The sequence below is a fragment of the Catharus ustulatus genome, chromosome 4, assembly GCF_009819885.2.
Source record: "Catharus ustulatus isolate bCatUst1 chromosome 4, bCatUst1.pri.v2, whole genome shotgun sequence".
Classification (NCBI taxonomy): Eukaryota; Metazoa; Chordata; class Aves; order Passeriformes; family Turdidae; genus Catharus; species Catharus ustulatus.
This window is the reverse complement of record NC_046224.1, coordinates 48,625,465-48,652,610: the sequence shown is the minus strand read 5'-3', so window position 1 is coordinate 48,652,610 and position 27,146 is coordinate 48,625,465. Positions and strand designations below refer to the sequence as shown.

Sequence of the window (27,146 nt, the reverse complement as noted above, 5' to 3'; positions counted from 1 at the left end):
GCTAGCCCCAGTTCTCCCGGGCTCCCCCGCCCTGCTGGCCCGGGCTCTGCCGCCCGCCCCCCACACTGCTGGCCCCGCCTCTGCCAGGCTTTCCCACCTCTGCCGGGGCCGGCCGGGCTCCAGCTTGGCTTGGGGCTGCCGCGGGCTCTCACTTCCGTGTTGGCAGCTTTTAGAATTTTGTTAATAGATTAGCCGCCCCGGAATATTAGCCGCACTTCCGGGTTTCCACCAAAATTTTGGTCAAATTGGTGCGGCTTGTATTCGTGAAATTACTGTACTTTATTTCTAGTCCCTAGCTATTATTTTTAGTGCTAAAATAATGCAAAAATTAAAACATAATTTCTTAACTTCTGCTGATCCTTTCAAAAATTATTTGAATGTAAACAGTTCTTTTATACTGTACTGTGGAGACTGTATTTCTTCAAAACGCCCTGTCCTTCTGAAAACTGCTGAAGTATTTCCTAGTGTGCTCTTGAACTTAACACAGATAATACCAAAAGGTTTTGACTCAATTTTTCCACTATTAAAATATTGTCTGTGCTAATGTGGTTATTTCTATGTCATTATAATGCTAATTAATTTTGTTTGTGGAAGTGCAGCTCTTCTCTTCAGTAAAATTTCATGATATTTAGATCTGGAGAAAAATGAAAGAAAGTGCTCATAGAAATTGTTTTGGAATGGTACATTTTGTGTTTGTTTAAAGGTGTGTTTGATTTAATTCAGAAATGTTTATTATCCTTTTACTGTCCAGCATAGTGATTTCTTGAAAATAAACAACATAAATGAATTGATACTACCAAGGAATATTTTCAGCTCTGTAGCTTTTAATTGCATTATTTTTGGCCCATTTTATATGGAAATATATTACTTCATCTTCTTTCTTGCTGTATTTTGGTTTATATAACATCCATCAAGGACAGTTGAGTGGAATAATATCAACAAAAGAAAGTTGCAAGTTGTTTGTTTTTCAGATTTTTAGGTGTATACCCTTAAGATCTGGAAAGCTGTAGCCTTGGCAGAACATAGCTAATGGCAATTCATGTCCCGTGTTCTTGAGCAAGAGTAGCATCTTGATACTCCTTCTTCCCTTCTTCTTAAAGATTCTTTATCTTTTGGTTTTTATGACGTTTCAGTAGATTTAAAAAATATGTAGATTCTAGTAAATGAAGCTAGTGAAAAATGACTGAGAAAGCCCAGAACCCACGAGAAGATAGACAGAACTGTGGTTCTCATCTAAGCTTAAACAGAGCAGAGGGCAGATCAGGCAGCTCTGATAAGCACTGTTACAATAAATAACAAAGGTTGCACTGTTTCATAGGAGTGTGAATAACATTGTCAGCTACTCACATCTTTCTCTTTCCTTAGGACAAGGAGTCAGTTAGTGACTATGCGAAGTGGGATGCCTCCCAATTTACTTTAGGCATCCCAAAGGTAGACCTGTAAATCTGACATTCTCACCTTGTAGTACACTGACAGTTAATGGAGAGAAATATGCACTGTCCCCTCAAAACCAAATAAGATAAATTATACACTTAATGTTAGGAGTGTTATGTCACCTCTGGTTCTTCCTTGCTGGGCTCTTCATAAAAGATTTCCCTCATTAAACCGGTTGACTTAATCTAGCATTATGTGAAAGAAATAGGTCTGGTTAATGTTTAATGTTAATCAGTGTTGAATCAGATGTGACTGTGAATATCTCTTTTACTGTCTTCTAAACCAGCTATTGTTGCTTCCAGTTCTGTAAGCACTGAATGAGAAAGCGTGAAGCAGTGTAGTTGCTAATTGTTCTTAGGCTCCAAGGATGGACGACTGTGTTGGAGTGCTGTCCATTTCCATGCACAGCTTAGGGGCAGATTGAGCTATAGTCCCTTCGAATGAAGCCTGCCCCTGTAGGCTTCACAGATATGGAGAGTTGTATCAGAAATGAAAAACAAGAAAAAAGTGAGCCTTCAAAATTTTCAGTGAACTAAGTGACTTCCATGCTGTAGATGACCTTCTAAGTGTTCTTCTCTATCAGAATTTCCTTCGTCAGACCAAAACCAGGATCCTGGTGCAAAGAGATATGCGATGAGTTATGATGATTGTTTTCCTACTGTTAAACAATTCTTCATGGCTTGTTTCTTTCCAAGCTGTGAGTTCTACTGACTTCATAAAACCCAAGTCTGAGGGAAAGGGAAAAGGCAGTACCAACCTACATTTCAATATAGAAATCCAAATTATCTCCCTTGACACAAATTTATCTTTAACAGCTGGTGCATTTGACTCCAAGATTGATTCCAGAAGTAAAATACTGAAGTAAGCTAATGCTGACTCGAGATCACTTTCTCACCAACTTGTAGAGAGAAATTAATTTTAAAATTAAGTCTTGCTTAATCAAGTATAGCCTTTTGGATCTGGAAAATAATTTCTTTAGGACCTCCTATTTTATTGTTTCTTAAAAAATTAATTCCTGGCTGTGGAGTCTTGGTGTTGAGGCAAAAACCAATTTATCCATTCAGCTACCTGAGACTGAATGACACCTCACATAATGATTAACTGGTATTATTTCTGGAAACTGAGAGTTACCTTGTAACTTAGCCTATAATTCATACACTTCTATATAAAATCCAGAATTGCTGCTGCTAAATTGGAAAAATGTTTTCTTGAAATGTCCGGTGGAAATACATGCATAGCAAAACTAAACTATGGAATGGAAATGATCTTTTTTGCAGTTTTTATTCACAGAGATGAAGATTTCATTACTTGTAGCATTAGAAGTCTTCCAACATATGTGGACTAATTGGTTCCATGTTAGACTTTGTGTTACTTCAAGTCCTGTTCACTGTAACGTCAGGAGAAGTCAAGGCATTTGAGAGCCCATGTGAAATGCTGGGTCTGGATAGTAAGTAGATGATAAAGATAGAAATTCTCAGCACAATTAATGTACTTCAAAATGCTTCAGAATTTCAGCAACCATATTCAGGGTTGTTGACTTTGTTATGTTGGGCTGTTCAGAAACAGTCATATAGGATCCATTTAAATTAGTAAACTGCAGTTTTCCTCTAGCCTTCATCTTTACTCCTGATTGCATTTTCTAATAGTTCAACTCAGAGGAAAACGAGATATGTTATGCAGCTCCCTTAATTAGTGCCTCTGAGTACCAGCTAAGGGAGTGAGTATTAGATCAATACTTTGTATCACACTTGATTAATAGTGGTATAGATTTACTGTTTTAATAAATGAGGCCTCATCTGAATTATTTCAGCAGATGCCATAGTAACTCCCATTCACTGTCAGGCAAATTTTGGCAATGGTTCACTAGCAATTGATTTAGGTATGGTTTCCTACAGAAGTTGTTCGGTTTCTTTTGACATAAATACTCTCTCAGTGGGCCAAAGTAGCTGTGCCTTTTTTAGAGGAAATAAAAAGTTACAATTATTTTAAGGTAGCCATCATTCATTCCATATCCTCACATTACAATAAATAACAAATACGTTCTGTGACATATCACAGTATTGATATCTGCTTTATGTAAAGATATACATTTCAACTAACATTTGCATGTGTTCGTAACGAGAGGAATCAAAGCAATTCCTGCAACTAAGCACAGTAAAAGTAAATTCTGCTTTTGTAACATGTGTCATTTGTGCATCTGATCCTGTTACATAGCTAAAGGTTGTAAAGCAAATTGTACAGCACATTCCAGGGAAGTGTTGGTGCTGCAAGAGTGTCTTGAAAGATAGAAAGAAATATCTGCTGAGAGTCAGGGAAGAAGTTGAAGACACTTAAGCATGTACTAAAAATCAGCCCTGTAGGTCTGAGTGCAAAGTGTTTAGTGCAGAGGGAAAGTCTTGGTCTAGTCATATCCCAGCAAAATTTGCCTAAGTTATTTCTGATATTTCTGACTAATTATAGCAGTAATTGTTTTATCCTGTAAACTACATTAACTCTATTCTTAGCCAAACTCAGAATAACTGTCAAGAAGACTTGACTCTGGTTTCAAGGGAGTGACAGAATTATTTTTAGCTAATGGTGGCTAAATCATTGTCTTTTTACCACGTAGTCTTAGTCTCATAGTTCAAACTGGCCTCTGAAATCAACTTGGTATGGATGTGTCGTTGTTACAGTGCAGCTGTCAGGAGCTGCTGTGTGATGAGAGGGGAAGGGAATGGTCTCTGAAATTTGTTTTGGGAACATTAATTGAACCAGGTCTGAATTATGCTTCAAAAATACTTGAGTTTGAGGTTCAACAAGAAGAGGAGTTAATGAATGGGGCTTGCTGAAGATTTCTTTGCAACTTCAAGTATTGGAAACAGAGTTAAGAGCTGCAAGTATGGCTTGAGGAATCTGTGTTGGTGGGGCAGGGGGAAGTCTTTGTTCAGCCTCAAAATCTGTGGCATTTTGGGAGCCCCTATCCTCTCACAGCGAGCATACATCCACTCCCTGGGACTTCATCTCATTTACCTTGCCTTTTTTCTTCCCCACATCTGCCTTATCAGCCCTAGTCTCTACCTCCCTCAACTGTCCTCTCAAAACAAGCAGCTTTATTGATCCCTTACCCCAGAATCCAATTACTTTCCTGTCTGTGGGTCTGACAGAACAAATATGGAGAGCAAAAAATCCTTCTGCTACATTGGTTAAGGTAGCTAAAACAAGCCACTGAGAAACTGGAGGTACTGATCTAAACACCTTGACTTTCCTAGCATCAGCAAAGGGTATACAAGTGAAGGCATAAACCAACTTTTCTAGTTAGAAAAGACAATACTGATGGCTCACTAACATAAAGAAGTCTTCTTTCACAGGCTAGTCACTGTTTTGCCTGCTGTTTTGACCTGACTGCACCATTGCTTCTCAGAAATTATCCTACTTTTTGAGCTTATCTAATTGCTGTTGACCAGGATCGTTGTCTAGACTAGGTCTGGTCGTTGTCCATGTATGCTCTGTCTTCTAGAATTTTGTAATAGATTAACTCCTTCCTATCTGGCTAGAATCATGTTTTCCTCTACCCAGAAATCAACAGTAAATGGCAGGAAGGACTACGTTATGACTAAGGCACAGGGACTGAAGAAAAACCTGGGATGCTGTTTCTGCTGCATCCTTCCTAGGTGATCTTAGTAAAATCACTTAAATTGTTTGTGCCTTCTTCCTCTCTGCAAAATGGAAATAAGAGAATAGATGAGGGTTTAGGAGAATCTTTTTATTGTGAATATGTTTATTGGGAATTGCCTTTAGAAAAGGATATCCAATTCTGTAGATATTCTAGCAAACAAATCTGGACTGTATGTGTGTGTTTTGTGCTATCCGTGTGAAGTTTCTAGCTTTTAAACACATATTTCACTTGGCTGACTGATATGCAAATTATAAACATTAGGCAATTATAAACATCCCAGGCAAACAGGGAGTGATGAAAAGTATTGTGCATAATAATAAACTAACTCAATTTTGATTCTGCTCAAACATGCTGTCACAGATACCATCACCTGTTGACAACTTAATGAATAGAAGAGCTGTTTCGTTCTACACTTTCCAACAAAAATCACCAAGAAAGAAAATAAATAGCACTTCTAATAAATGAGTCATCTGAAAATGATGTCTATTAGCCCCTGAAATACATTCAAATTTCTTTACCTAATTTAACTCTGTGAATGGCATACTTCTCAAAAATCATGGTCTCATGATGATGATGAAAAATATGATATACCTTAATGCATAGCCTTAATTTTTAGCAGTACGATTATTCCTTTTCTTCTTGTTTTACTCCTTTTTAATTCATTTTTCTTTCATATGGGGAAGAAGAGGAATGGAGAGATTGTGAGCTACAGTTTTTACAAGCATAGAGGATTTTATATTTGTGGTTTTCTTCTGTTTTCAACAGAGGTGGGAATTCAAATTAATATTAGTCTTTGCTTATGTGGCAACTCTAAAACTGTGCAAGATAATTTAAGCCACATAATACTGTGATAATTGCATTGAATTTGAACTATTCTTTGTAGGATGCTTCAAATGCTCTTGTGTAGAGTTGAATGTCACTTGAAGAGTCCTTAAATATTTTGCATGTGAGAAAACATAATAAGAAGCAGGCTTCACTTAAAATTGTCTTACTCTCTGAATCTTTCAATGTTTGAGAGATTGAATGCTAATTAAATGTAGTTCTTAAATTGGTCTTGTAAGCAAAAATTTGCTGTTGTGTTCATCAAAGGGCAGATATGCATTCTGCTCCTGTTTATGTGGAAGTCCATAGCTGGCACAGATCATAATGCCTCCATCAAGTCACTTTGGCATCTTAGAAAAATAAAGTCCTTACATGGTCCTTATATAAAGCCAGCTTGATCCTGGGAGGGAAGGATGAGGTATATTATTCTTTGATACTGGAGATAACAGGACCTTTTTTACAGATTTTCCATTAGTTTTCTATGATAAAACATTATTTCTGCAGCTTCTGTGGGAACATGGATGCCAGTCATCCCAAGTTTTTAATCATTGACTTCTAGCCTTGCAGGAGTTGAAGGGGAAATCTGTGACTACAAGCGTTAATTTTCCAGTTGTATGGATCACCTTACTCGAAGATTTTTTGACTTGTCAGGGTTCAACATACATGTTTTTACTCAGCTATCAATGAATTCCTGTTAAAGCACTGTGGGAAAGAATATCCTAAATACATTGGTGGAGACACCAGTCTTTGACAGGTCCTGAAAAAATTAAAAAGGCAGATACAGTTATATGTGGATGTTCATTGGTGCCAAGTTTCTCTGTTATTCTAATCCACACATTTGACTGTTAAGGTAAAACAATGAATCAGTTGTTAAGAATCCTAACTTACTTTAAACTGTCTTTAGGAGTTAATGAGTATAGTATAATTATTCATATATGGCACATGCAGAGAAGCAAAACTGATGTTAATCTGAGTTGGACATCTGTGTTCTGAAGAGCTGTGCTTTACCCCTTCAAAATTACCCAGACAAACAGCTAGTCATGTTTTACACATCTCTAAGAAACAGACGAGGCAGGGTGAGTTTTAAACCAACAGCAAGTAAATCACCTCATTTCCATTGTTTCTATAATGCAGACCAGTTTGCTGCCAGCTTGGATTTTCTAATTTTGATTTAAACACATGACTTATAATGTCTTTGTTGGGTGGTGGGACTAAAGGATTTATGGTGCCCTTGTATGTGAGACTCTCATCACTGTACGGCAACCCTGTCGTTTTTGTGACAGAGTCTGTTTGACTGGTGCTGGATTTATGATAGAAATAATTCAGAACAGAGTAATAATTTTCCCTTGGCAATTACACTACCATTTGGTACTTTGTCCCTAAGGGGAAAATGAATGTGCTGGGATCTGTCCATAAGTTCAGTGGCTCAGTGTAAAGAACAAATCAAGGTCAGAATGCAGTTGAATACAAACTGATGTTTCATAATATAATCTAGATCTTCTGCTTTTATCTGAGTCATTAAAAGCTCATGTAATTTAAAGATTATTTTTGATTGCCATGAGATTTTTATTGTGAAATCTTTGTGAGGGATATTTCATTACCATGTTCAGTACTTTCTTTTTCTGTTCATTGCCTCTTTTCTCTGTAGCAATGGCCACTCTTCAGTGTAAGCAGGATAGTACCTTGCTAAGTATTGGTGCTTATGATATTATATGATATGATATCATAAACCACGTAACACTTATATATAACTTATGGAAAATCTTTTTCCACCTCTGTCCTTTCATAAAAATGATAGATCACATTTTCAATGCAGTTCCTCAGCAATCCCCTTTGGCATGAGAAACCTGCTGAACGAGGATGTTTGTCTAATAACTAAACCAGATCTTTTTGCCACTCCACATTCCTGTTCTCCTCTTTAGTTTGGCAGGCAACTGTGAAATCAGGAACATAGATTGGAAGACAAAACCATGTGGTGCTGCTTTTCTAACACATGCACTCGTGTAGTGGCGGCTACAGAACAATTGACATAGTGGTAAACTGATGGGTTAGGACAATTACATGAAAAGTCATAAAGTAATGAATAATTTCAAATATGATCTTTTTGGTTGAATTTTGCTTTCATAGTCATATGTTTCAAATGACTCAGTATGGATTAGAGAGAGCTTGTAGAGGCTGTTTTAAGTCTAGGCTACTTTCTTTATGACCCGTGATGCCAAATCAAAACTCTCTAATCTGAAATACTATAAAGAGGGATATCTGCTTTTTGTACTTTATACTGAAGATATGTAAACAACAGATCATTTTATATATAACATGAAATGGATCTATTGGTACTCTTTTCTGAATATTTACAGGGCAAAAGATCAGAGCTATGATATTCTTACCTCCTCTTGGGGAGCAGTACTGAAATAGTAGTGTTCCTAGGATATGCATTGGTAGAGGCCTGTATAAAAAAAACAAGTTTCTCTCTGGAATGGCACTGGTATGAATCTGCTTTGGGTAGGGAGACACTAGATGAGTTCTTAAGGCTTTTTTAATTCCAGATACTATAGATGAAGTTTTGTAAACTTTTAAACCTTGCCCTTGAGAAATGTTTTACCTGAACATCAGTATGCTTTCGGTTCATGTATCAACACAGCTTGAGTTAACTATTTTATCTGTTACGGTACTTGCCAAAACCATCCCAGGTTCCTCTGTGGAGTTTTTTAATGAACTGATACATGCCTGCTAAGATTCTCGGGTGGCTACTGGAAACATACCTAGAGAAAACTCTGCCTGTTTCAGACTAGACATAAGATCAGACATCACAGTATTTCTGTACTGTTTATGCTTGTTACCTGATTTCAGTATAACTCATAATCAGTTCTTCCGCTAGTGACAGACAATATTTCAGTTTTCCTCCAAGATGGCTAGGCTAGAAAAGAACCTTGTCTCTTAGCCCTGACTCTCATGCATTTGGACTTTGACAGGCAATATCTGATAGTAATTTTGCTGGACTTAAAGATAGCAATATGATTGATGGCTAAAAAGACACAAGAAAATAAGGATTTCTGTCACTGACCTTCTAGTGACTTTCTTGAAAGAGAGAATAATAAGTCAAGCGGCACGTGTAGAGTACACTCTGTAGTACCTTTGAGTGAACATTTCTAGGCAATTATATGACAGGGAAATTATTTTACAGTTTTGCTTTTGATGGGAAGGTTGCTACTTTTAGTTTTCTATTATTGTCATAATAATCGTGGAACATTTCTGTTCAACATTTCCACAGATCTGTGGTTTTCCAACAGAGTTCACAGAGATATTCAGAACAGACACATTCTCTGTTCTTTCCTCATTTTGGTTATTGTGCTGCTCCATAAATACTTTTGCTGACCAGATCCTATGTAACCATTTTTGAACCTAGTTCTTCCAGGCTAGTGAAGGAGAATCCTAGAATCATGCCAGCACCCTTTGTCTGCTTTGCCACTGTTCAAGTGAGCCCAGTGCATCTTGCTGAATGCAGTATTCCCTAGGAAAGAGGAGTCTTGAAGTCACTCTTAGCACTGGACAAGCTTTTAGTGATGGTATTAAAATACAAAAGTTAAGAAACCAATTGTTGTGCTTTGTGAAGATGCAGAATATCAGAGCATAGCTCACCACACAACCACACTGCTTTATCGAGGTTCTGTCTTCTGCTGACCTGGTTGTCATTGTAGTCATGCTACCTCCTGGGACACTCACACAGGTCCTAGATCTGTGATCTGGATTTTAGGACTTGTACATTTTATGGTTCGTGGTTTATCTCTTTTATGGTTCAGGCTGAGAGTTTATCCTTATATCCTATTTTCTCAACTATGAATGTAAAAAGTTAGAAGCCTTAATGCTTGGCCTTACCCTTACTAAAATCTTACTTTTTAATTCCCCCCCCGAATGAAAATATTCCTCAAGGTATTAAAACTGTAGTGTATAGTTAATAATTTATAACATACACATTGTATTCCACTTTTTATACAAAAAAGTGAAACAATAAATGCACTTACTACCTCTTGACGGAAGCTGTTTAGAACCAAATAGTCTAGAAGTCCTGTGTATTTGGAGTAAAAAGTTCATAAACATGACTTAGCAACTAGGGTAAAAGAGGCTATCATAGTTTTCTGTGGACATCCATAAAATGGATATAATGTAAAATATAAGGAATATTCTGCCAAGGAATGTATTATTCCTGAAGCACTTAAGTTTTCTTTGGGAAAGTTGCTGTTTTAACTGCCACTGATTTGAGATATGGGTATGTCTCTGCTCAAATTCTCTCAGAGGTTCATCTTAGCATCTGTACTGCCCAGCATGTGCTGACAGAGGAGTTTAGCATTAATTGTAGCAGCCAGGATCACTTTTCCTCTAAACCATGATCTGAAATGATGAATTTGTTGTCATTTATATAATTGTGACAAGAACCTCTCTTCATCCCCAAGAATCTTTCATCTCCCTTCATCTCCATCTGTTCTCTTGGGATGGATTGGTTGATGTGTGGTTTAGGGGTGATTTTGATGTTACTGGGCATGAACTCTTCTAGGGTCATACTCAGAGAGAGAAGGAGGGTCAGGAGTAAACAGGAAAATGCATAACTTTGCCACAATCTGTTTGTGTAAGTTGCACAATGCTCTTAGGGAAGCAGTAGGAAAAGTGAGAGTCAGGCATAATTGAATAGTCTGATAAATTTGGAAGTTAGAAGCAGTGAGTGATGAGAGTAACAGCTGTTGTGAACAGGATGAATATCATCATCCAAGAATCATGAATTTGAAACTCATCAGGAAACTCTGAGCTTAGGAATAAGAGATTGATCTCTGAGTTCGCTTCTTATGTGTCTTTATGGAGAAGTTAAGCTTAAATAGAAATAATCTGTTTGTTTTGCAGCGTTGATTTCCTTTTTGCACTTAGTATAGGCAGATTTAATTTCAAAACATGAACTTAAATGTCCATTAGTGCAGCTATAATAAACATTAATTTGTTTGTTCCTTAAGCAGCATATTTCCTAGAGCTATTCCTCTTGTTCCTTACTCCACACTTTTTCATGTCAATCAAATTATCAGTAAAAATAATCACAAATTCTATTAGAAACTAATGATGTATATGCAACTTTAGGCTAGTTTACCTCTTTGCTAACATTATCTTCAAGATTTTTAACTGCAGTCAGTCCAGCATGCTTCTGGCTCCATTAATTACATTTAGAAAGCTTTACAAGATATTAAGACATAGAACTCATCTTAATGATACTCTGCTGCTTCAGAAACAAGACCTATAAAATGGAGTAACCTTCTGCCTTCAGATGCATTGGACTTTGTCCACTGCCTACTCTAAAAACTTTACCAGTTTCATTTCATATCTGCTCAGTTCCTCACTGGGCTCTCCAAGTGATCTTCGTTTTTGTGCTTGAGTATGTGCTAGAACTAGAGTTGAAAACAGAGCTGATAAAATGTGGGCAAAAATGACATGAAGCAGACTGGAGGGTGGGATAGATACTTTTGAAATCTGTTACATGAACTCACTTCTTTCCTGAGAACATGAAGGGAACAGAGTGTAAATCCTCCAACAGAGAGTGTAAAAAATGAAGGCCTGCAAGATGTGGTGCACATTGCAAGGAAACAAGATATTTCAAGCAGTGAGGCAGTTTTTAAATGTTATTACAGCAGAGATAAGAATTTATGTTAACATGCATTCAATGGTTAATTTCTGTACTAATGTGTGCAATTTTATTTGTTTGCATTTCTTCCACATTGATGGAAATTAAAGGAATATTTGCCACTGAAGGAGAAAAACTAGTCTATGAAGCTATATCATAGTGTAACCTATTAAATTGAACTTTGTGCAATCTACCTTGCTGATTTTAACTGTTTAATGGAAAGAGAATCATTATCTCCTTTCTAGGCAGATAGTTAATTCCTTTTGGATTTAAACACCTGCATCAGGAGAAGAGTAGACAATGTGTTTCTGGAAAGTTCACACCCACAGGGTTGCACTTTGTTTCTGCAGTCTGGATAGTGAAGAAAAAATGCTGTTCTGAAAAATAAAGTGGGAGCAAAAGCTAAAGATTGGCATTTTATGTATTTGATTTTGAAAGTAACTTTCAAATGCTTGTGTCTGTATTACATTTTACGTTTAAAGCTATAATTTCAGAACCCTTCCAGAACCCTTCCAGTACCCCCCCTAAACTCTTTCCCATGTAGGGGGAGGTCTTTTATGATTGCAGAAAAATGGGACAAAATTTTAGCTGGTTGAATACCTGAAAAATCTGTAATTTATGTGCAAAGTGCTAGAACATCCTGAACCAAAGTGATGTCACTGGGTAAGTCCTTTCAAAGTGGCATAAGGTGGATACAAGACAAGGCAGTTCTAAAGTTGAAAAGAAAAGAGTGAGGTGAATAACTGTAAGACTTAAACTTCTTCTTCAGTACTAGTTCTTTTTGATTGGTGATGGTCAGTAGAAATGTTTTCTCAAGCAAAATGCCATAGGTTGTTGATTTTATGCAGACAGCTTTCTGTCTTAAAAATGAACAAAGCAACACCTTCCTTTTTGTTTTGATTATTTTTTGATTTTTTTTTTTCCTTATTGGAAGTTACTTCTTCATTCATGTGTTTCATAACCAAAGGAATCCATTCAAAGTAGGGATAGCTTGTCTGGTTTTCCTTCATGTGTGTTCATGCCTTATTTCATCAAGTCAGTTTGCTTCTATGTGTTGGGAGAGACTGCAAGTTGCTGGTTTAATATAAGGTTGGTTTTTATGTCATTAAAGTGTGATGAGTTTATAATTTTTTTCTGCATTTTAATTCCATTTGGGAAAAAGAGAAGTTGTTTATGCCCCATCGTGAATATCTTCTGAAAACCAATTAAATACTAATTTCTTCTATTGTGCAGAGCTGGTTATTTGCCTCAGAATATTCCTTTGGAGATTATGAGGTACCTTTCAGAGGAAAAAGATTTCCTACCTTGGCATGCTGCCAGCCGAGCTCTTTATCCTCTGGATAAATTGCTGGACCGTACAGAAAGCTACAACATCTTCAATGTAAGAGATAGTCTTCCTCTCTTTCTTCCTCTAGTTCTTCCTTTCCTTCATCTCACTCTCTACATCTGTCTGTCCTTCCTGCCTTTCTTCCTTTTGCCTCTGACTTTCCCATATTACTGCCAAGATTTGAACTGTTCCCCAGTCAGATACTGTAAATGACCTAGGGATATTAGCTTTCTTCCTAATTACTCTTTATTTAAACATAGCAATTATCAAGCTTTGGTTCATTTGCATTTGAACAGTGATAACTGTTGTTTGAGGCATATGTGACTAGAAGAAGGAAAGGTAATTATCCCTCATGTAAGATGCTATGGCAAATAAAATATTTCACTTTAAAGACTCAAATTATTCTATTGCCAGATTTTCTTTTTTGAGGAGCTCCATGGTAATATTTAAGTGGGTGCCCAAGATCAGCAAGAATAGCAAATACAGGCACAAATGAACACAACACATGCAACAATTAAGTGGGTGCCCAAGATCAGCAAGAATAGCAAATACAGGCACAAATGAACACAACACATGCAACTGAAGCAAAGATCTGTAGTCATTATTTCATCCCAAAATCCGTGGTGAATTCAATACAGTTACCCTAATTAACAAGAATTAGATCACCGTTGAGTCAAAAGCCCGTTCATAATTGTGTCCAAAGGGACAGCAGTAATAGCTCACAGTAGATAATTAAGATAGACATGGCAAATATTTAAACATTCACCTGTAGCTACACTGAAGCATGGTTTATGAAGTACATAGGATTTGACTGCAGCCAGTGACAATTATGAACTCTTGGGGTTTTATTCACTATGAATTTTATGTAGTCTACATATTTCCAATGGCCAGCATACAGTAACTTTATGTAATGTTGTAAAACCTTCAAATGAAGGAGCTTTTTAAAGCCTGAAATGTTTAAGTGTCTGTTTGTTTGTATGTGACTGCAGGAACCATGCTCAGAGAGGAGAAATCTAGAAGTGACTGGATTATATAGGCAGAAGTTAATACATGTATAGATATATAGATACACACACACACATACACATACACAGTTACCTGATGACAAGGAAAATTATTTTTGTAGAACATACACTAAGACCTACATTCAAACCAGAGCCATAATGTAAAATGCAGTTGAAATAGTTTGCATATTTAGTCTGTTATTAACTGCAAAGAAAATTCAACTGAAAATTCTTAGGAGTCTACCATTGCTATTTCACTTTTAAACATGGTTGTGTAAAGAAAACACAATTTTAATAAATAAAACCGGTAAAATTCATGTCTGGGTTATGTTTTATCACTACTGATGGAGTTTTGAAAGGTGAGGTGATAGTGAGAAAATAAAAAGTCTTTTTAGTTACAGAATAACATATCTGCTGGAGAAAGCTGCAGTATCAATCTTCCTTTGTGTTGACATATATACATGCCTTTGCATCTGTAATAATAAAATAGATGCTCTCCTATGCAGTTCTGTATATCTTAGTTCTCTTTTTCAAATTGGTGAATTCCACTGGCAAAAGATTATGCTGAATGCAATGACAGTGGTTTTCTTCAAAACTGGTCAGAATATGTAAATATGTCCTCTGTGTAAAAAGTAGAAGTCACTAAAATATATCTTGTGCTTGTTTTGTTCCTTAAGCACATCAGGAGCCTAAACTTAAAGCATAGTGTCATTAAGTGTACAAAGCTTATTTGCAGCCACATGGTTATGTATTCTGAAGTCAATTGACTGTACCCACATAACGTTTTTGCCATGGCTATGGAAATTAAAACCATGTTCTTTTAAAAAAGTGAACATGCAAAGTGTAGTCAAGATTGGCCACAAAGTAGAAATTAAGCTATTGACACTCTTGTAATTTTTCAACTGTGCATTGTGAGTTCAAAGTTGTATGTAATAAACCTTTGAAATTTTTGGATTTTATATTAATAAATTGTCTTATGCTGTGTATCTAATCAAGTAGCTTGTCTAGAGATTGCTTCTTACTATAGCAGTGAAGGAAGATTATAAGTGGACAAGTAGCTTTGCTAAGTCTTTGGAACTGGATATTATTTGAATGTAAAAAGAGTGGCCAAACCTCACTAGACAGCAATATTTCAATTTCAAGTAAAATAAGTTATTTTAACATGAAATACACTTTTCTTTTTCTCCTCAGGAGTATATTTTAAGACAAGTGGCATCGATGTATCTGAAGCTTGGATGGCCATCAAACAATTTAAACAAATCACTTGTTCAAGCATCATACCAACATGAGTACTGTTATATTTACTTGTTTATTTGTGAAATATACTTCTATGAATGCACCCTTCTAAAATGTATCCATGTTTAGCATAGATCAGTCATAATTCCTTAGCTCTGTCACGCTTCTGCTTTTTCTTTTCTGGGTTGCAAGGAGAGCAAAAAGATGCTGTGAGATGAATTCTTCTTTCTTAAGTTGGGAGAACATGATTTCCTAAGCCCTAACTTAATATCTGACTACACTGTATTTCTAAGAACTTACACTCATGTGATCACAGTGGTCAGGAAGAGTGCCTAGGTGTAAGTGGGGGTTGGTTTTGATCCATGACCTTTCTTCAATTGTTGCAGGCAATAAATTGACACAGAGATTTGTAAAGCCAGATTGTCTTTGCTGTGTTGCCCAACTGCTGGTTGCTGTCACTGCTACAAGAAATAGTTTTCTCTAAACATTCCAACACATTTGTAAATGCAGCCTTATTGCTTTCTTTGATTTGGACAGAGAGTTGCGTCGGGAAGTCATCATGTTGGCCTGCAGCTTTGGGAACAAACACTGTCACCAACAGGCTGCAACGCTCATCTCAGACTGGATTTCTAGCAATAGGAACCGGTAAGTGGAGCTGAAATGTGTATCTCACATTTCTCTTACTGAGAAGCAGTACAGCTCTTCCCTTCCTGCCTGCCCTCTGCTCTACCCTCTTTTCAAAAGTTTTATTTATGGAGGAAGCAGAGGTTGCTAGCTGTCATTTAAAAATGTCTGTGTGGTGTCAGAATGAATTATTTGACTTCGCATATATGAGTTGGTGGAGGGGTTTCTGCCCACTCCTGACAAATTACTGTTGAATAATTCTATACTAGAAGATGAGAGGATGGATTTTATGGATGGATGAATTTAAAGAAAGAAAAACAGTGAGTGAACACCATGATGTTAGACAAACATGAAACCTGTGTTGGGGTAAGAGTGCTAAACGTTTCTAAACATTTAAAAAGTGAGGGAGGTTAGAGAGAGAAGGACCGAGAAGTAAGGAAGGAGATGTGCTGGAGGGAAATGTTACAAGGTATGTAAGGGTGAAGACTTGAAAATTAATGTGTTTCAGGAATACATGAAAAGCTCATGTATGGTTTCAGAGAGCAGATAATATTAGAGCTGATGCCTTGAATGTTAGCAGCACTGTAGTGGTTTGACAGCAAATATGTAAGTTAGGCTGTCAAGACACAGGTTTATTCAGCTGAGGCAAAGGAGCATGGGCCATGGACAATGTATGAAGTTTATCTTTTAAAGGCGAGCATCTAAGAAATATAAAATAAATGACATTTCAAATATTTAAGTATGTCTTTTTTTTATGGACTGTGAGATGAATGCAGAGTATAGGTTGAGACCGCAACTTCTTTAGAAAGAATAGTGAATTTTCTGATTATGTGAAATATGTGCACTGTACACAATTGTACATGACATGGTATTTTGGTTTAAAAGAAAATATTTTACTTTCAGGTACAAAAGAAAAAGGATACGAGAAAAATTCTCTCGTTTTTAGTTGCAGTCTTGTATTAGCTCGGCAAATAGATCAGATCTCTCTAGCCATACAAGCAAGCAGGATTTTTCAGAGATTTCTTGGACTTGCTGGTGTTTGTTTGCAATTAGTTTATCTCTGTCTGCCTTTGTAATCTTTAAAAATTCTTTATGGGCGTACCCAGTTACATCAGTATCCGAATGTCTCTTAAAACCAGCTATGAAGGGAAATTGTATTCTTATATGACTTTGAAACTTCTGGGGAAAAAAATAACTCAAAACTATGACTATGTACCTTTAAGTAAGATGTGTGTGAGGTGGAGGGTTTTTACTTGTATAAAGTGATACCAGATATATTTACTATGAAATATATACCCCAGGGTATTATATTAATTCTTATCATAAGCAGCAACAATCAGTATGAAGCTATTCAAAGAGGCAATTAAAGAGAAAGAATCATTGGAAACAGTCTGCAAAAGTAATTTACTTAGATATTCATTTGCAAAATTAGTTAATCAAACCTAGCATTACCTATTAGCACACACAGCAGTAGATTATTCAGTGTTAAAAAAGCTGTCACCATGCAAAGCTACCTGCCTGTGTCTTTCCAATAGGATTAAGAAAGGAGGCATTAGAAAAGAAAAACATAACAAAACACAACCTTATTGCTTTGCTAAGAGTAGCTAGAGAGAAAAGGAATAAATTTATGGAGCTGTCTGAAGATTCATCTTAGCCTTTCAATGGGGCCATTTTTGGTAGCAGAAGATTGTGGTTGCCAGCATATGATGAGTATTATGATAAAAGCACCAGCAGGGCAGAGGAGAATAGCTGCTAAGTTAAAGCAATGTGTTTCTCAAAGGAACTGCACAGTTTTGAAAAATGGCTGCAGCAAATAATGTAATTACAGAATAGAGATTGACAGTCAGCTGATAAATAGGGGTACAACTGGCAAAGAAGATAGAGACACGTTTTTATTTATTTTTTAAGATTGTAGGATTTGTTCAGTCCCATGCTCCAGAATTTCCCAGTTTTCTCAGAGCAGTCTCACATCCTGAATGTAACTAATATATGAGCAAAACTCATTTCCTATCTACTTATATTGAAACAACTTTACCAAGACTGCTAGTAATAGCAGCTCAGTAAACATAAAATCAGCTTGTGTTTCACAGTAACAGCATTTGTAGGATATGTCAGTGTTCTTTCAGGAATGTTCAGATCCTGTTGAGTCAGAGCTACCCCATAGCACCTTTACTCAGTTTAAGCTAACTTGGACTGAAACCCAAAAGCAAAGCAAAGGATCTTTTTTAATGCTTTCTTGCCAAGAAACTGATGATTCCACAATCAGAATTCAATTAGCACGGTGTTTGAGTCATACTTCTGCCTCTTTTAGCACTTCAGAGACAATAACTAGCTCAAGTGCAAAGGGTAAGCAGATACGTACAAGATATATGCAGAGAGCACATCTAAGAGGTGCATTTTGTATTCTTTCTCATCAATCAAGTGCTTTGCTCAGTTTGGTACCCTTAACAGCTGTTTATGAATTTGCTGCAAACAGCCTCCTCAGAACCTGTAAGATTCCCTCAGAGCTTGTTTCCTCAAAAAGAAGGGGAAATTCCTCTCCTTTGCTGCTTCTCTTTCTCCAGACTTCTCTGACAACTGGTGACAAAAGCTGGTGACAGATACAGAAACTCTACGTATCCTTGCCTGTTCCATTCCTTAGCAGCAATTACTGTAAATGTTCTCGGTTTGCCATTCCCTCTTCTGAAACAGAACCGTGTCATTGACTGATGATTGTAGAAAGCCTGGTTTTGGTGGGTTTGCATAGTTCCAGAGAACTCAGAGATTTTTTATACATAGATAAAATATGAATGTCACTGTGACAGTAAAAATAAAGGCTAATTTGCAGCATGTCCATCCATCCCCTCCCCGAAACTTTATTCTGGAACATGACAAAAATTTTTTAAAGCAATAGAGACAATGGAATTTGGTTGTGTCTCAAGATTTTAATCAACTGAAAATTAACTCAGTATTAAAATGTGATATTAAATATCACATAAATGCAGTAAATCATATAAAGGAGGTTTTTGATTCCCTGGAAATTGCTGCAGTTAAAGTTGAAATAACTATAATAGAGAATGTGCTATTAATAATACTGAAGAAGTGCTAACATTAATAACTTTTTTAGCCACATTTTTAATCTATAATTTTTAAATGTTCTTTTGAAATGTTTTTTCTTTTTTACTGGTAATATTTATTTTTGGGTGAAGTGTTGGGTAGTACAATAACATCTGACTCTGTTTTGCTGGCATATGCTTGCAATTGCTGTGGGTTTTAGTAATTACATTTAATCTGGTAGGTCCAAAAATGAATTACCATCTACTCTTCACAATAAGAAAGTGAAGTAATTGTGATATTAGATACTGTTAGTATTTTGTAATTATATACTCTTTACTGTGCAAATTATTTACCACTGTTCACCAAGTAAGAAAATGGTCATTTTTAGCACAAGGACAGAGGTCCTCTTTGTATTTCCAGTACAGTTTGAAAAAGCCATTAGATTTCCAACTAAAGTGCTGCAAATTTTCTTCTGGAATTAGTGAAAAAATCCAAATTATGTGTGATCTACAACACTTGCTTCTATGCATGGAAGTGGAAGTCAGCTGAGAGGCTGTGAAGACTTGAATTTCTAAAGTGACTAGGCATTGCTTCATTTTTGGATGCCTGGCTCAGGGCAGAATCAGACGATCAGAGTTACGCTTCCTACAGGGGGATTTAGGGGCCTCTCAAAATGCATCTGCAGGCAGCCACTGTGCTGTGAAGAGCCTCTTAATGTGAGATTCTGAAGTGTGAGTGTGCCCTCTAAGGGTGCAGCACTACAGGTAGTAAGATACCTATATCAAACAAATACATAAATGGCAATCGTAGAGTATGGAGTCCTTGCAAAAGATGCCTTTCAATATTGTCACTAAAGCAGGAAAAGGACTGCTCCTTTTCTTTTCCAACACAGCTGGCAGAGAAGCTTCTCTTCAACACCATTTCAAACAGTAGTGCTGAGATTCCAGCAGTTTGCTGTGCTTCAGTTTAGTACCTCAGCCCTGTATGTGCCAATGCAGAAAGCAAGCCTGCTGCCCTGTCTGTGAGGCATTTGGGACAGTATTGAGGTGCTGCAACACACTTGCCTCCTCTAGCTTCAGCTCACCCACTGGAATTGATTGCATTAGCAAGAGAAATGATACAGCTCTCCAGTCTAAAGAAGAGAGAGCATTCATCTGAGGGAAAAGGAGCTTCAGTTCCTGAAATACCAGAAATGCTTAGTGTGTGAAGGGCTTCAGGTGGTATTGCTCATGAGCACTTTTTCAGGGCAAAACACAATGGAAAAAAAAAAGCATAACTGAGAAAGAAATTTGTACAAGGAGCAAACCAAACACGTAACATCAGAAGCAGAAGAGACTGTAAGGAGACATCTTGATTTTCTGGTTTAGGTATTGATGTATTTTAATTCTTGCAGCTGTTGAAAAAAGGTCATTATTTCTTTCTACTGAAGATCTGAGGATAGACCTCAAAGTACTTCTTGAAGTGTTTTAATCACTCAATTTTAGTAATTTTACTCTTTTTAAAATGGCTAATTGCTTGAAGGGCTGTATTTACTTCTGACTTGATCATGATATTAAAACAATAATTTTTACTCTCTTAAATTGGGATATATTTTGCTCCTATACTGGAACAATGCAAACCCTTGAAACTTTCATGTTGATGTTCAGAAGAATACAAATAGAGTGGAAAACATATAACCATGTTAAAATTTCCCTTGTAGTTTGAGAATGTAAAGTTACTGGGATTCAGTCAACAGCAGGATGTTGTACAAGGGAAGCTACTGTTGGAAAATAAAGATGTTTGCTTCTTCCTTCATTTAACTGAGCTCATCCCTGTGAAGCTTTCATGTGTGAAGAAATACATTATTCACACTCCTTAGATATAACAGCATTGTGGTTCAGCCTAAAAAATTAACAAAATTACCATTCAATGCCTGCCTGAGCTTAATAATCAGCCTTGTTAACCCCTTTAACCTTCACTGCATCTATTCTGAAAGAAAAACATGTTTCTAAGAGGATTAGCATTTTCAGACTTCTTGCCTTGGATAGGTTGAGTAAACATGTATTTCTGAAGTTCAGGAAAGAATGCATGGAGAGCTGCAATATGTAAACTCCTGGCAGGTGACAACAGGGGAGTAATGTTCAAATACACACCATGATGACTTGAAGCATAACTTACCCATAGACATGAGCATGTTTTTTGCAAACATCTCTGTGGGTGCAGGTACAGTTATCTTCCAGCTACTCTTGCCATACAGGTTGCCATGTATACATTTCTGCTGGCAAAGTTGACTTTGGATGTATTCTTGCTTGGGGCAAATTTAAACAGGATGATGTAAATGTGAATAAGAGAGAGAGCTGCTTTGATTGAGACAGCTGACTTGCCTTCAACAGGAAAAGAAGTACTGGTGTTCTGATTCTGTTAGTAGAGTGGTGATGCTGTTCTGCTGACATACAGCACTGAACAGTGGGAGACGATAGTGTTGCATCAGACACAATCATGTGCAGATGTTCTGTGAGATGTTACTGGACCTGTTGGAAGGCCCCGATAGTCATAGCCACTTTGCTCTGATTTTTAACTTCTTTGTAAACGTAACCATTGCTATTTATTGCTGTCTTTCATATGGAAACAAAGTACTTTAATTAATTGCCTAGAAAACTTAGAGTAAATGCATTTCACTGATGCTGATGTCATATCACTTTGGGGTGATTTTAGCTTTAATACAGTTTTTAGTGTTTCTACTATTAATCTTCTGTCACAAGCACTCTGATGATGTTTGCAGTGGGGGGAGTGCAGGTTGCTGCACTGAATTAGGCTAAGCCAGCATCCATTCTGTAACCCATAGGTTAATGAAGTTTGCATTTGTCTGTCTTTGTGAATGAGGAGAAGTAGAGACTGATGGATGATTCTGAATGATATTTTAATACTGTTCTGGTCTAATCATCCAGATTGTTCCAAGAAATCTTGGGGTGGGGCCTTGTCGAAGGACCAGTGGGAGCTTCAGACAAGTCCTGTCCTAGCTTCAGATTTCAGCAACAGTTTCAATTTAAGAAATCATTGTGGCCTTCAACTACCAAGGATAGCAGATCAGGTCTATTTTAATAAAATGAATTATTTATTAAACAGACAGGAGATAACAGACAAAAGAGCTTAATCAGAGTTAGCTACTACACAGTATAAAACTAAAAGGAACTACTATAGATCACAGCATGACATAAGCCAGTGCATGACATCAAGGTACCTATATAAAAGCTAGCAAAAGGAATAGAATTGATTAGGAGTCAAATGTAACTTACACCAAAATGATGACAATGACCCAGATTCCTTCGCTCAATCTCTGTGGGAGTAACTGGGAAGCAAGCATCCCTCCTCACGGGATAAACTCCACACATTTCCATGGAATGTGTAGAGGATCGCTGCTTTGTGAGAGTTTGGTGCAGTTTTTGTCGTTTGTAAAGTAAGGTGTCTATCAGTGAGAAATCCAGCTTATCTTCCAGATCTCACTTCGACATGAAGATGTTTATTGGCATTTGGGAGATGCCAGACTCTTGTTAATCCCATGGTGCCAAAAGAACTCACTACAAGACAGCTAGTCCTGTTCCAGATATGTGACTAGTTAACAAGCAACAGATAAGCTCTTGTGGGGGGGAAGGTGCCCTGCTACACTGAAAACAGGATAAAAGATGAGTTTTCCTCTTCTGTCTGTGGGTTTCAAGTCAGAACACGTGTGTGTTGTTTGCATTACAAGTGAACCACTTCTGGTTACTAGGTAATGCTAAACAACTTCATCTAATCTTTCAACGTGTAATAATGTGGATATGGGCTTTCTCAGTGACTTCTGTTTGCCATTTCACTTCTGTCATGATGCTGTGATGATTAGGAACATTGGTTAATTTTTCATCATTTTAAGAGGGGTGTAAATAATGAAGTAAATGTCTTCCATCACATAATTTGAAGGCTAGTGATAACCAACAAGCCAAATTTGTGAGTCATGAACCTCCACACTTGTTCATGCAGATTTTGTATTTCCTGTACAAGGAATAATGAATTAATGTCCATCCACCTGCCTGAGTTGACAGTGTGCTTACTTGACTGCACCTTTAACAACTCAGTGAAAATGCCACCAGAAAAACAATTGCAGGAGTGTGTTGCATGTCTATAAACAAAACTCCCCATGGATCTGAGGGAGTTGTAAATAACAAATTGCCATTCATTGATTGAAGTAATTTCAATGAAGTCTGGCTTAGGTGATAGAAAATCAAAAGTTTTCCCAAACAAGCATTTTTTCTTTTCTTTTCTTCCTCCTTTATTTCTGTATCTAATTACTTGTGGTAGATAATTCTATTTCTGTGTTCCACATGGACACGAGTAATGCTACTGTCTTGCAACAACTTAGAATTGTACTTAAGTTTAACCGCCTACATAAGTATTTGTGAGAACATGGCCAACAGGTTAATTACTTTGTTAGTTTATTGGAAGAGGCTCTGGGTTCTTTCAAGGGATTGATGCCTAGCAGCTATTTTTGGAAATTGTTAGCAGCAAATGTGAAAAAATGAGAGTTACTTTAATTTTTTTCACACATGAGTGTCTGATAAATTTAAAAAAATAAAGTGAATCCCTTCTTCTGTATTCACAACCCCTGGAAGTTTTTAATTACTGAAAAAAATCAGGCATAGCTATTCATGCATTTTGAAATGTTTCTGGAGCTTTGCCAACTAATGTGAGCCGATGTTGCTGAAGTGATTTACTAATTAATAGGTTGTTACAACATTTGAGTAGAATCTTGCACTCAAGTCAATAAAACTTAAGGAGGAAGAAAACACTGTTGAGTGCACCAGTTAATCAAGGACTTAGCACTCTGAAAGACCATCTGGGTCTAAATAGAGAGAACTTAATCTTGTAAAAGATAAAACTGGGCGTTATGGGGCAGTTGGTTCAGGCAATGTTTTTACTGTATGACTTTTGTGTTTCACCACAGTAAAATGACCCTGTATGTAGTGATTATGGATTAGCAGTAATTAATTTGAAATCCTTGGAATTTAGATAGATTATTCTCCAATTTTCTCATTCAGGGATGATCTCTCCACAACTTTGCAAAACAATTGATCAGAAACTACCATATTTTTGTTTCAAAAATTGTACAGAATGGACAAAGACATATCTACTTAGGGATTAGTGTCACAAAGACGTAATTAACTTATCACTTAGTCATTAAAATCAGTGTTGAAGAACTTGACTTTGCTGGTTGTGTGTTCACTTGTGGGGGATCTCCAACAGGAATGGGAAGAAACAATGGCAACCACCATCACTTAAGGGATGATGCATTCTCTGACTACCCCTGTCAGACCCTGTGATGCCTGAAACTTGGGAGCACAGGACAGGGTCTCTGCTTAGCTTTGCCCCAGACACCTTGAGTAGTCACATCCTCAGTTAATTCCCCCTGAATTCAAGGTGGGACAGGTGCCTGAATGTCAAGCCCGTCATAGCTCTGTGCCTCAGTTTTCAAGAGGAAGTTCAACCCTCTCTAGACTGGATAGGTGCTATGTTAGAGGATCATCCCTTCTTCTTTCTGCACGATAGTACCAGCAGCATAACTCCTGGATTTTGTAGTGGAGAATGGGAGTATAAAATTTGGGATTGAAGTTTTTAAAAATGAGCTGTATGGTTCTCTTCTTTGCAATAGAATTTGTATTATGGATCTGCCAACAAAGTACTAATACTTCATTCTTGTTTCTTATCTGAGTCTTGTAACCTATTAAACAAGATTATAAATAAAGTCATCAAGAAAAATAGGCTTAAGTTAAATGTTAAATTGTTGCAAAAATAAGAATAATGTTTCTGATTAATTTTCTTTGTCAAATAGTACCCTAAATGGTGTTGAAACTTGTTACTTAATCAAAGAACTGTCTAAACTGTGTGCATTTACATTTTAAAAAATTAGAACACAATTTCCCCAGAAGATAACTAATTGTGGTCCAATTTTATAAGTGTATCTTCAATTGTTAGAACATACTTTAAATAGGAGCAAATATGTACCAATTAATTATGACTTAGAACATTATTCTTAGTTCATTGTAGAGCTTTATAATTCACTCTTGACAAGAAGAAATCCCTGTAAATGCACAGTATGATTTTAATTAAGTTTTTTTCCAACTGTTTAATTTTTAACTTTTTCTCCCAAATTGTTTAATTTTTAAACTATCTCAGCTAGCTACATCTTTCATTCTCACCATATCTCTAATGCAAGAAAAATAAAGTTAAATAAATTGGATCAGTATTCAAATTAAAGCCATTTAAAGTGATGCTCTTAAACGTTTATTTTTATTCTTCTGAAGTCTCCATCAATCATATTAGCTCTTTAAAAATGAGAGCAACCTTGAAGGCACAGATGAGGTTTCACTAACAGGATGTGTTCTGTGGTGTTAAAACCCAAGCAGTACCAAAATAATGGTAATTTTATCCACTAGATTTGGTTAATATAAGGGGCAAACATTCACATGCTGATCTAGTGCCTTGGAACTGCAATTTTCCAGGAACCTATAATATTAAAAAACCTGTAGACTGGAGAGATTTCGGATATTTAGATAATGATAGAATACGTGCCCAAAATGACTGGACAAGTGAGAAAGCAAAAATCCCCACAAATGGAAAAAATTCAATTAGAGGACTCTCTGCAGGGGCAATAGTTAAAGAGAAATTACTTTCACATTTTCATAAGCAATTTTTATTTCCACAAGAGGAACCCCCCTGTCTACAGTGCTGATTACAGACCTCTCACAGGAGTAGTTTGTGGTGTTTCACGGCTGTACATTTTGTAGTTTCTGAAGGTAAGCCTTTTAAAAGCAGCATTTGTGTTCCATGTCTTAGTATAGGGACTGAATTTTCACATTGTCCTAATTATTTAGCTTATAGGTACAGACCTAAAACCTTCATTGGAACAGTTGATTGGATGATAGCAATTTAGATCTACTTCAGCACTGCCAGTATACTACTACTGATTTGGTGGCAGTGGAGTTTTCTTAGCAAGGAAAATGATGACATCCAGGCTGTGGTCATGGGATCAGCTCCATCACTTGTCTGAAGGTCTCCTTCCTTCCCAGAGATGCAAATGATCCTGTGCTTATTGACTACACTGCTGCTAAAATTGCTGATGTTGACCTTTAGAATGCAAAAAATGGACTAGCTGGGAAAGCTCATTGAATTGATACGTTTTACTGTAAATTTTGAAAGTGAGGAGTGCTGTCCTTTCTGGGGTTAGACATCCATTTCTAGGTACGTCTGCTGCTGTGGCTGTACTAGCCAAACACAGAGTGACAGTCCTTCCAGCCCACAGTTCCTACCTGAATTAATGGGACAGTGGTACGAATGTTTCAGCTTCTATGCTTGTGTAGGAAACACAAGCAAGGAAATTGAAAGCCCAGCTGAGACCTTTTTAGAAGAAAACCGTACATATACACATACTGTATATACACTGGGTCTGAATTTGGTAATTTAATCCTTCCCTCCTAATGATATCATGCTTAAGTAACATTGTCACAGCACATCCTTCTTACTTGTATGTTACTGTATGAAGATGAAGCACTTTCCAGCACAAGCAAGGAGGAGTTTCTGGCTGCTTAGGTCCTGTTGTAAAACAGTGCAAAGGACAAAAAGAGTAAGAGATTTGGCATAGAGCCCAGCAACAGAGTGATAAGATCCTGTACTAATTTGGAGAGCTTATGTTACCTGTAGGTTATGTGGCACATTATGAGTTGATGAACGACATGACCATACTTTATAGTCTCTTGACAATGTGACAGCATTATGAAGAAAATGGCAAGCATGTGTTAGCCTTTAGAAAGCCCATTAGGATGGCCTGGAAAATGTTGGTGGCAGTAAAGAGAAGCAAATGTAATTTTCAAAAAAAACCATTACTGTTGAACAATAATTTTGAAGTCTCAGAAATGATCCTCTTTGTATGCAGTATCAGGAGGCTGCTTGTTTACCAAAATGCTAATACTGATTTCTCTTGTAGAATCCCTCTCAATGTGAGAGACATTGTCTACTGTACAGGAGTTTCACTGATGGATGAAGACGTATGGGAGTTCATTTGGATGAAATTTCATTCTACCACAGCAGTCTCTGAGAAGAAAATACTTTTAGAAGCCTTAACTTGCAGTGATGACAGAAACTTGCTCAACAGGTAAAAATATTCTATATTTGAATCTGTTAATAATAATAATTTCAACAGTTATGGATCATTACTTGAGCTGTCATTTAAAGGAAGGAAATTTTCAAATTTTCAAGTACAGACTTACTGTCCGTTTAAACCATCTTACACTTTTGCATTAATGCATAGGAAAATTGACACATATTATCTTTTCAGTTCCA

At 36.8% G+C, this 27,146-nt stretch overlaps 1 protein-coding gene across 1 annotated transcript in view; it reads left to right on the top strand.

The window, feature by feature from the left end:
• TRHDE (thyrotropin releasing hormone degrading enzyme) overlaps window positions 1-27,146 on the top strand; it is a 205,119-nt gene that overhangs the window by 162,729 nt on the left and 15,244 nt on the right. The window contains exons 13-16 of the mRNA XM_033057476.2: window positions 12,804-12,951; window positions 15,093-15,190; window positions 15,675-15,782; window positions 26,791-26,958. Of these exons, the coding sequence (XP_032913367.1) occupies window positions 12,804-12,951; window positions 15,093-15,190; window positions 15,675-15,782; window positions 26,791-26,958 (522 nt within the window). The remainder of the gene's footprint in view (window positions 1-12,803; window positions 12,952-15,092; window positions 15,191-15,674; window positions 15,783-26,790; window positions 26,959-27,146) is intronic.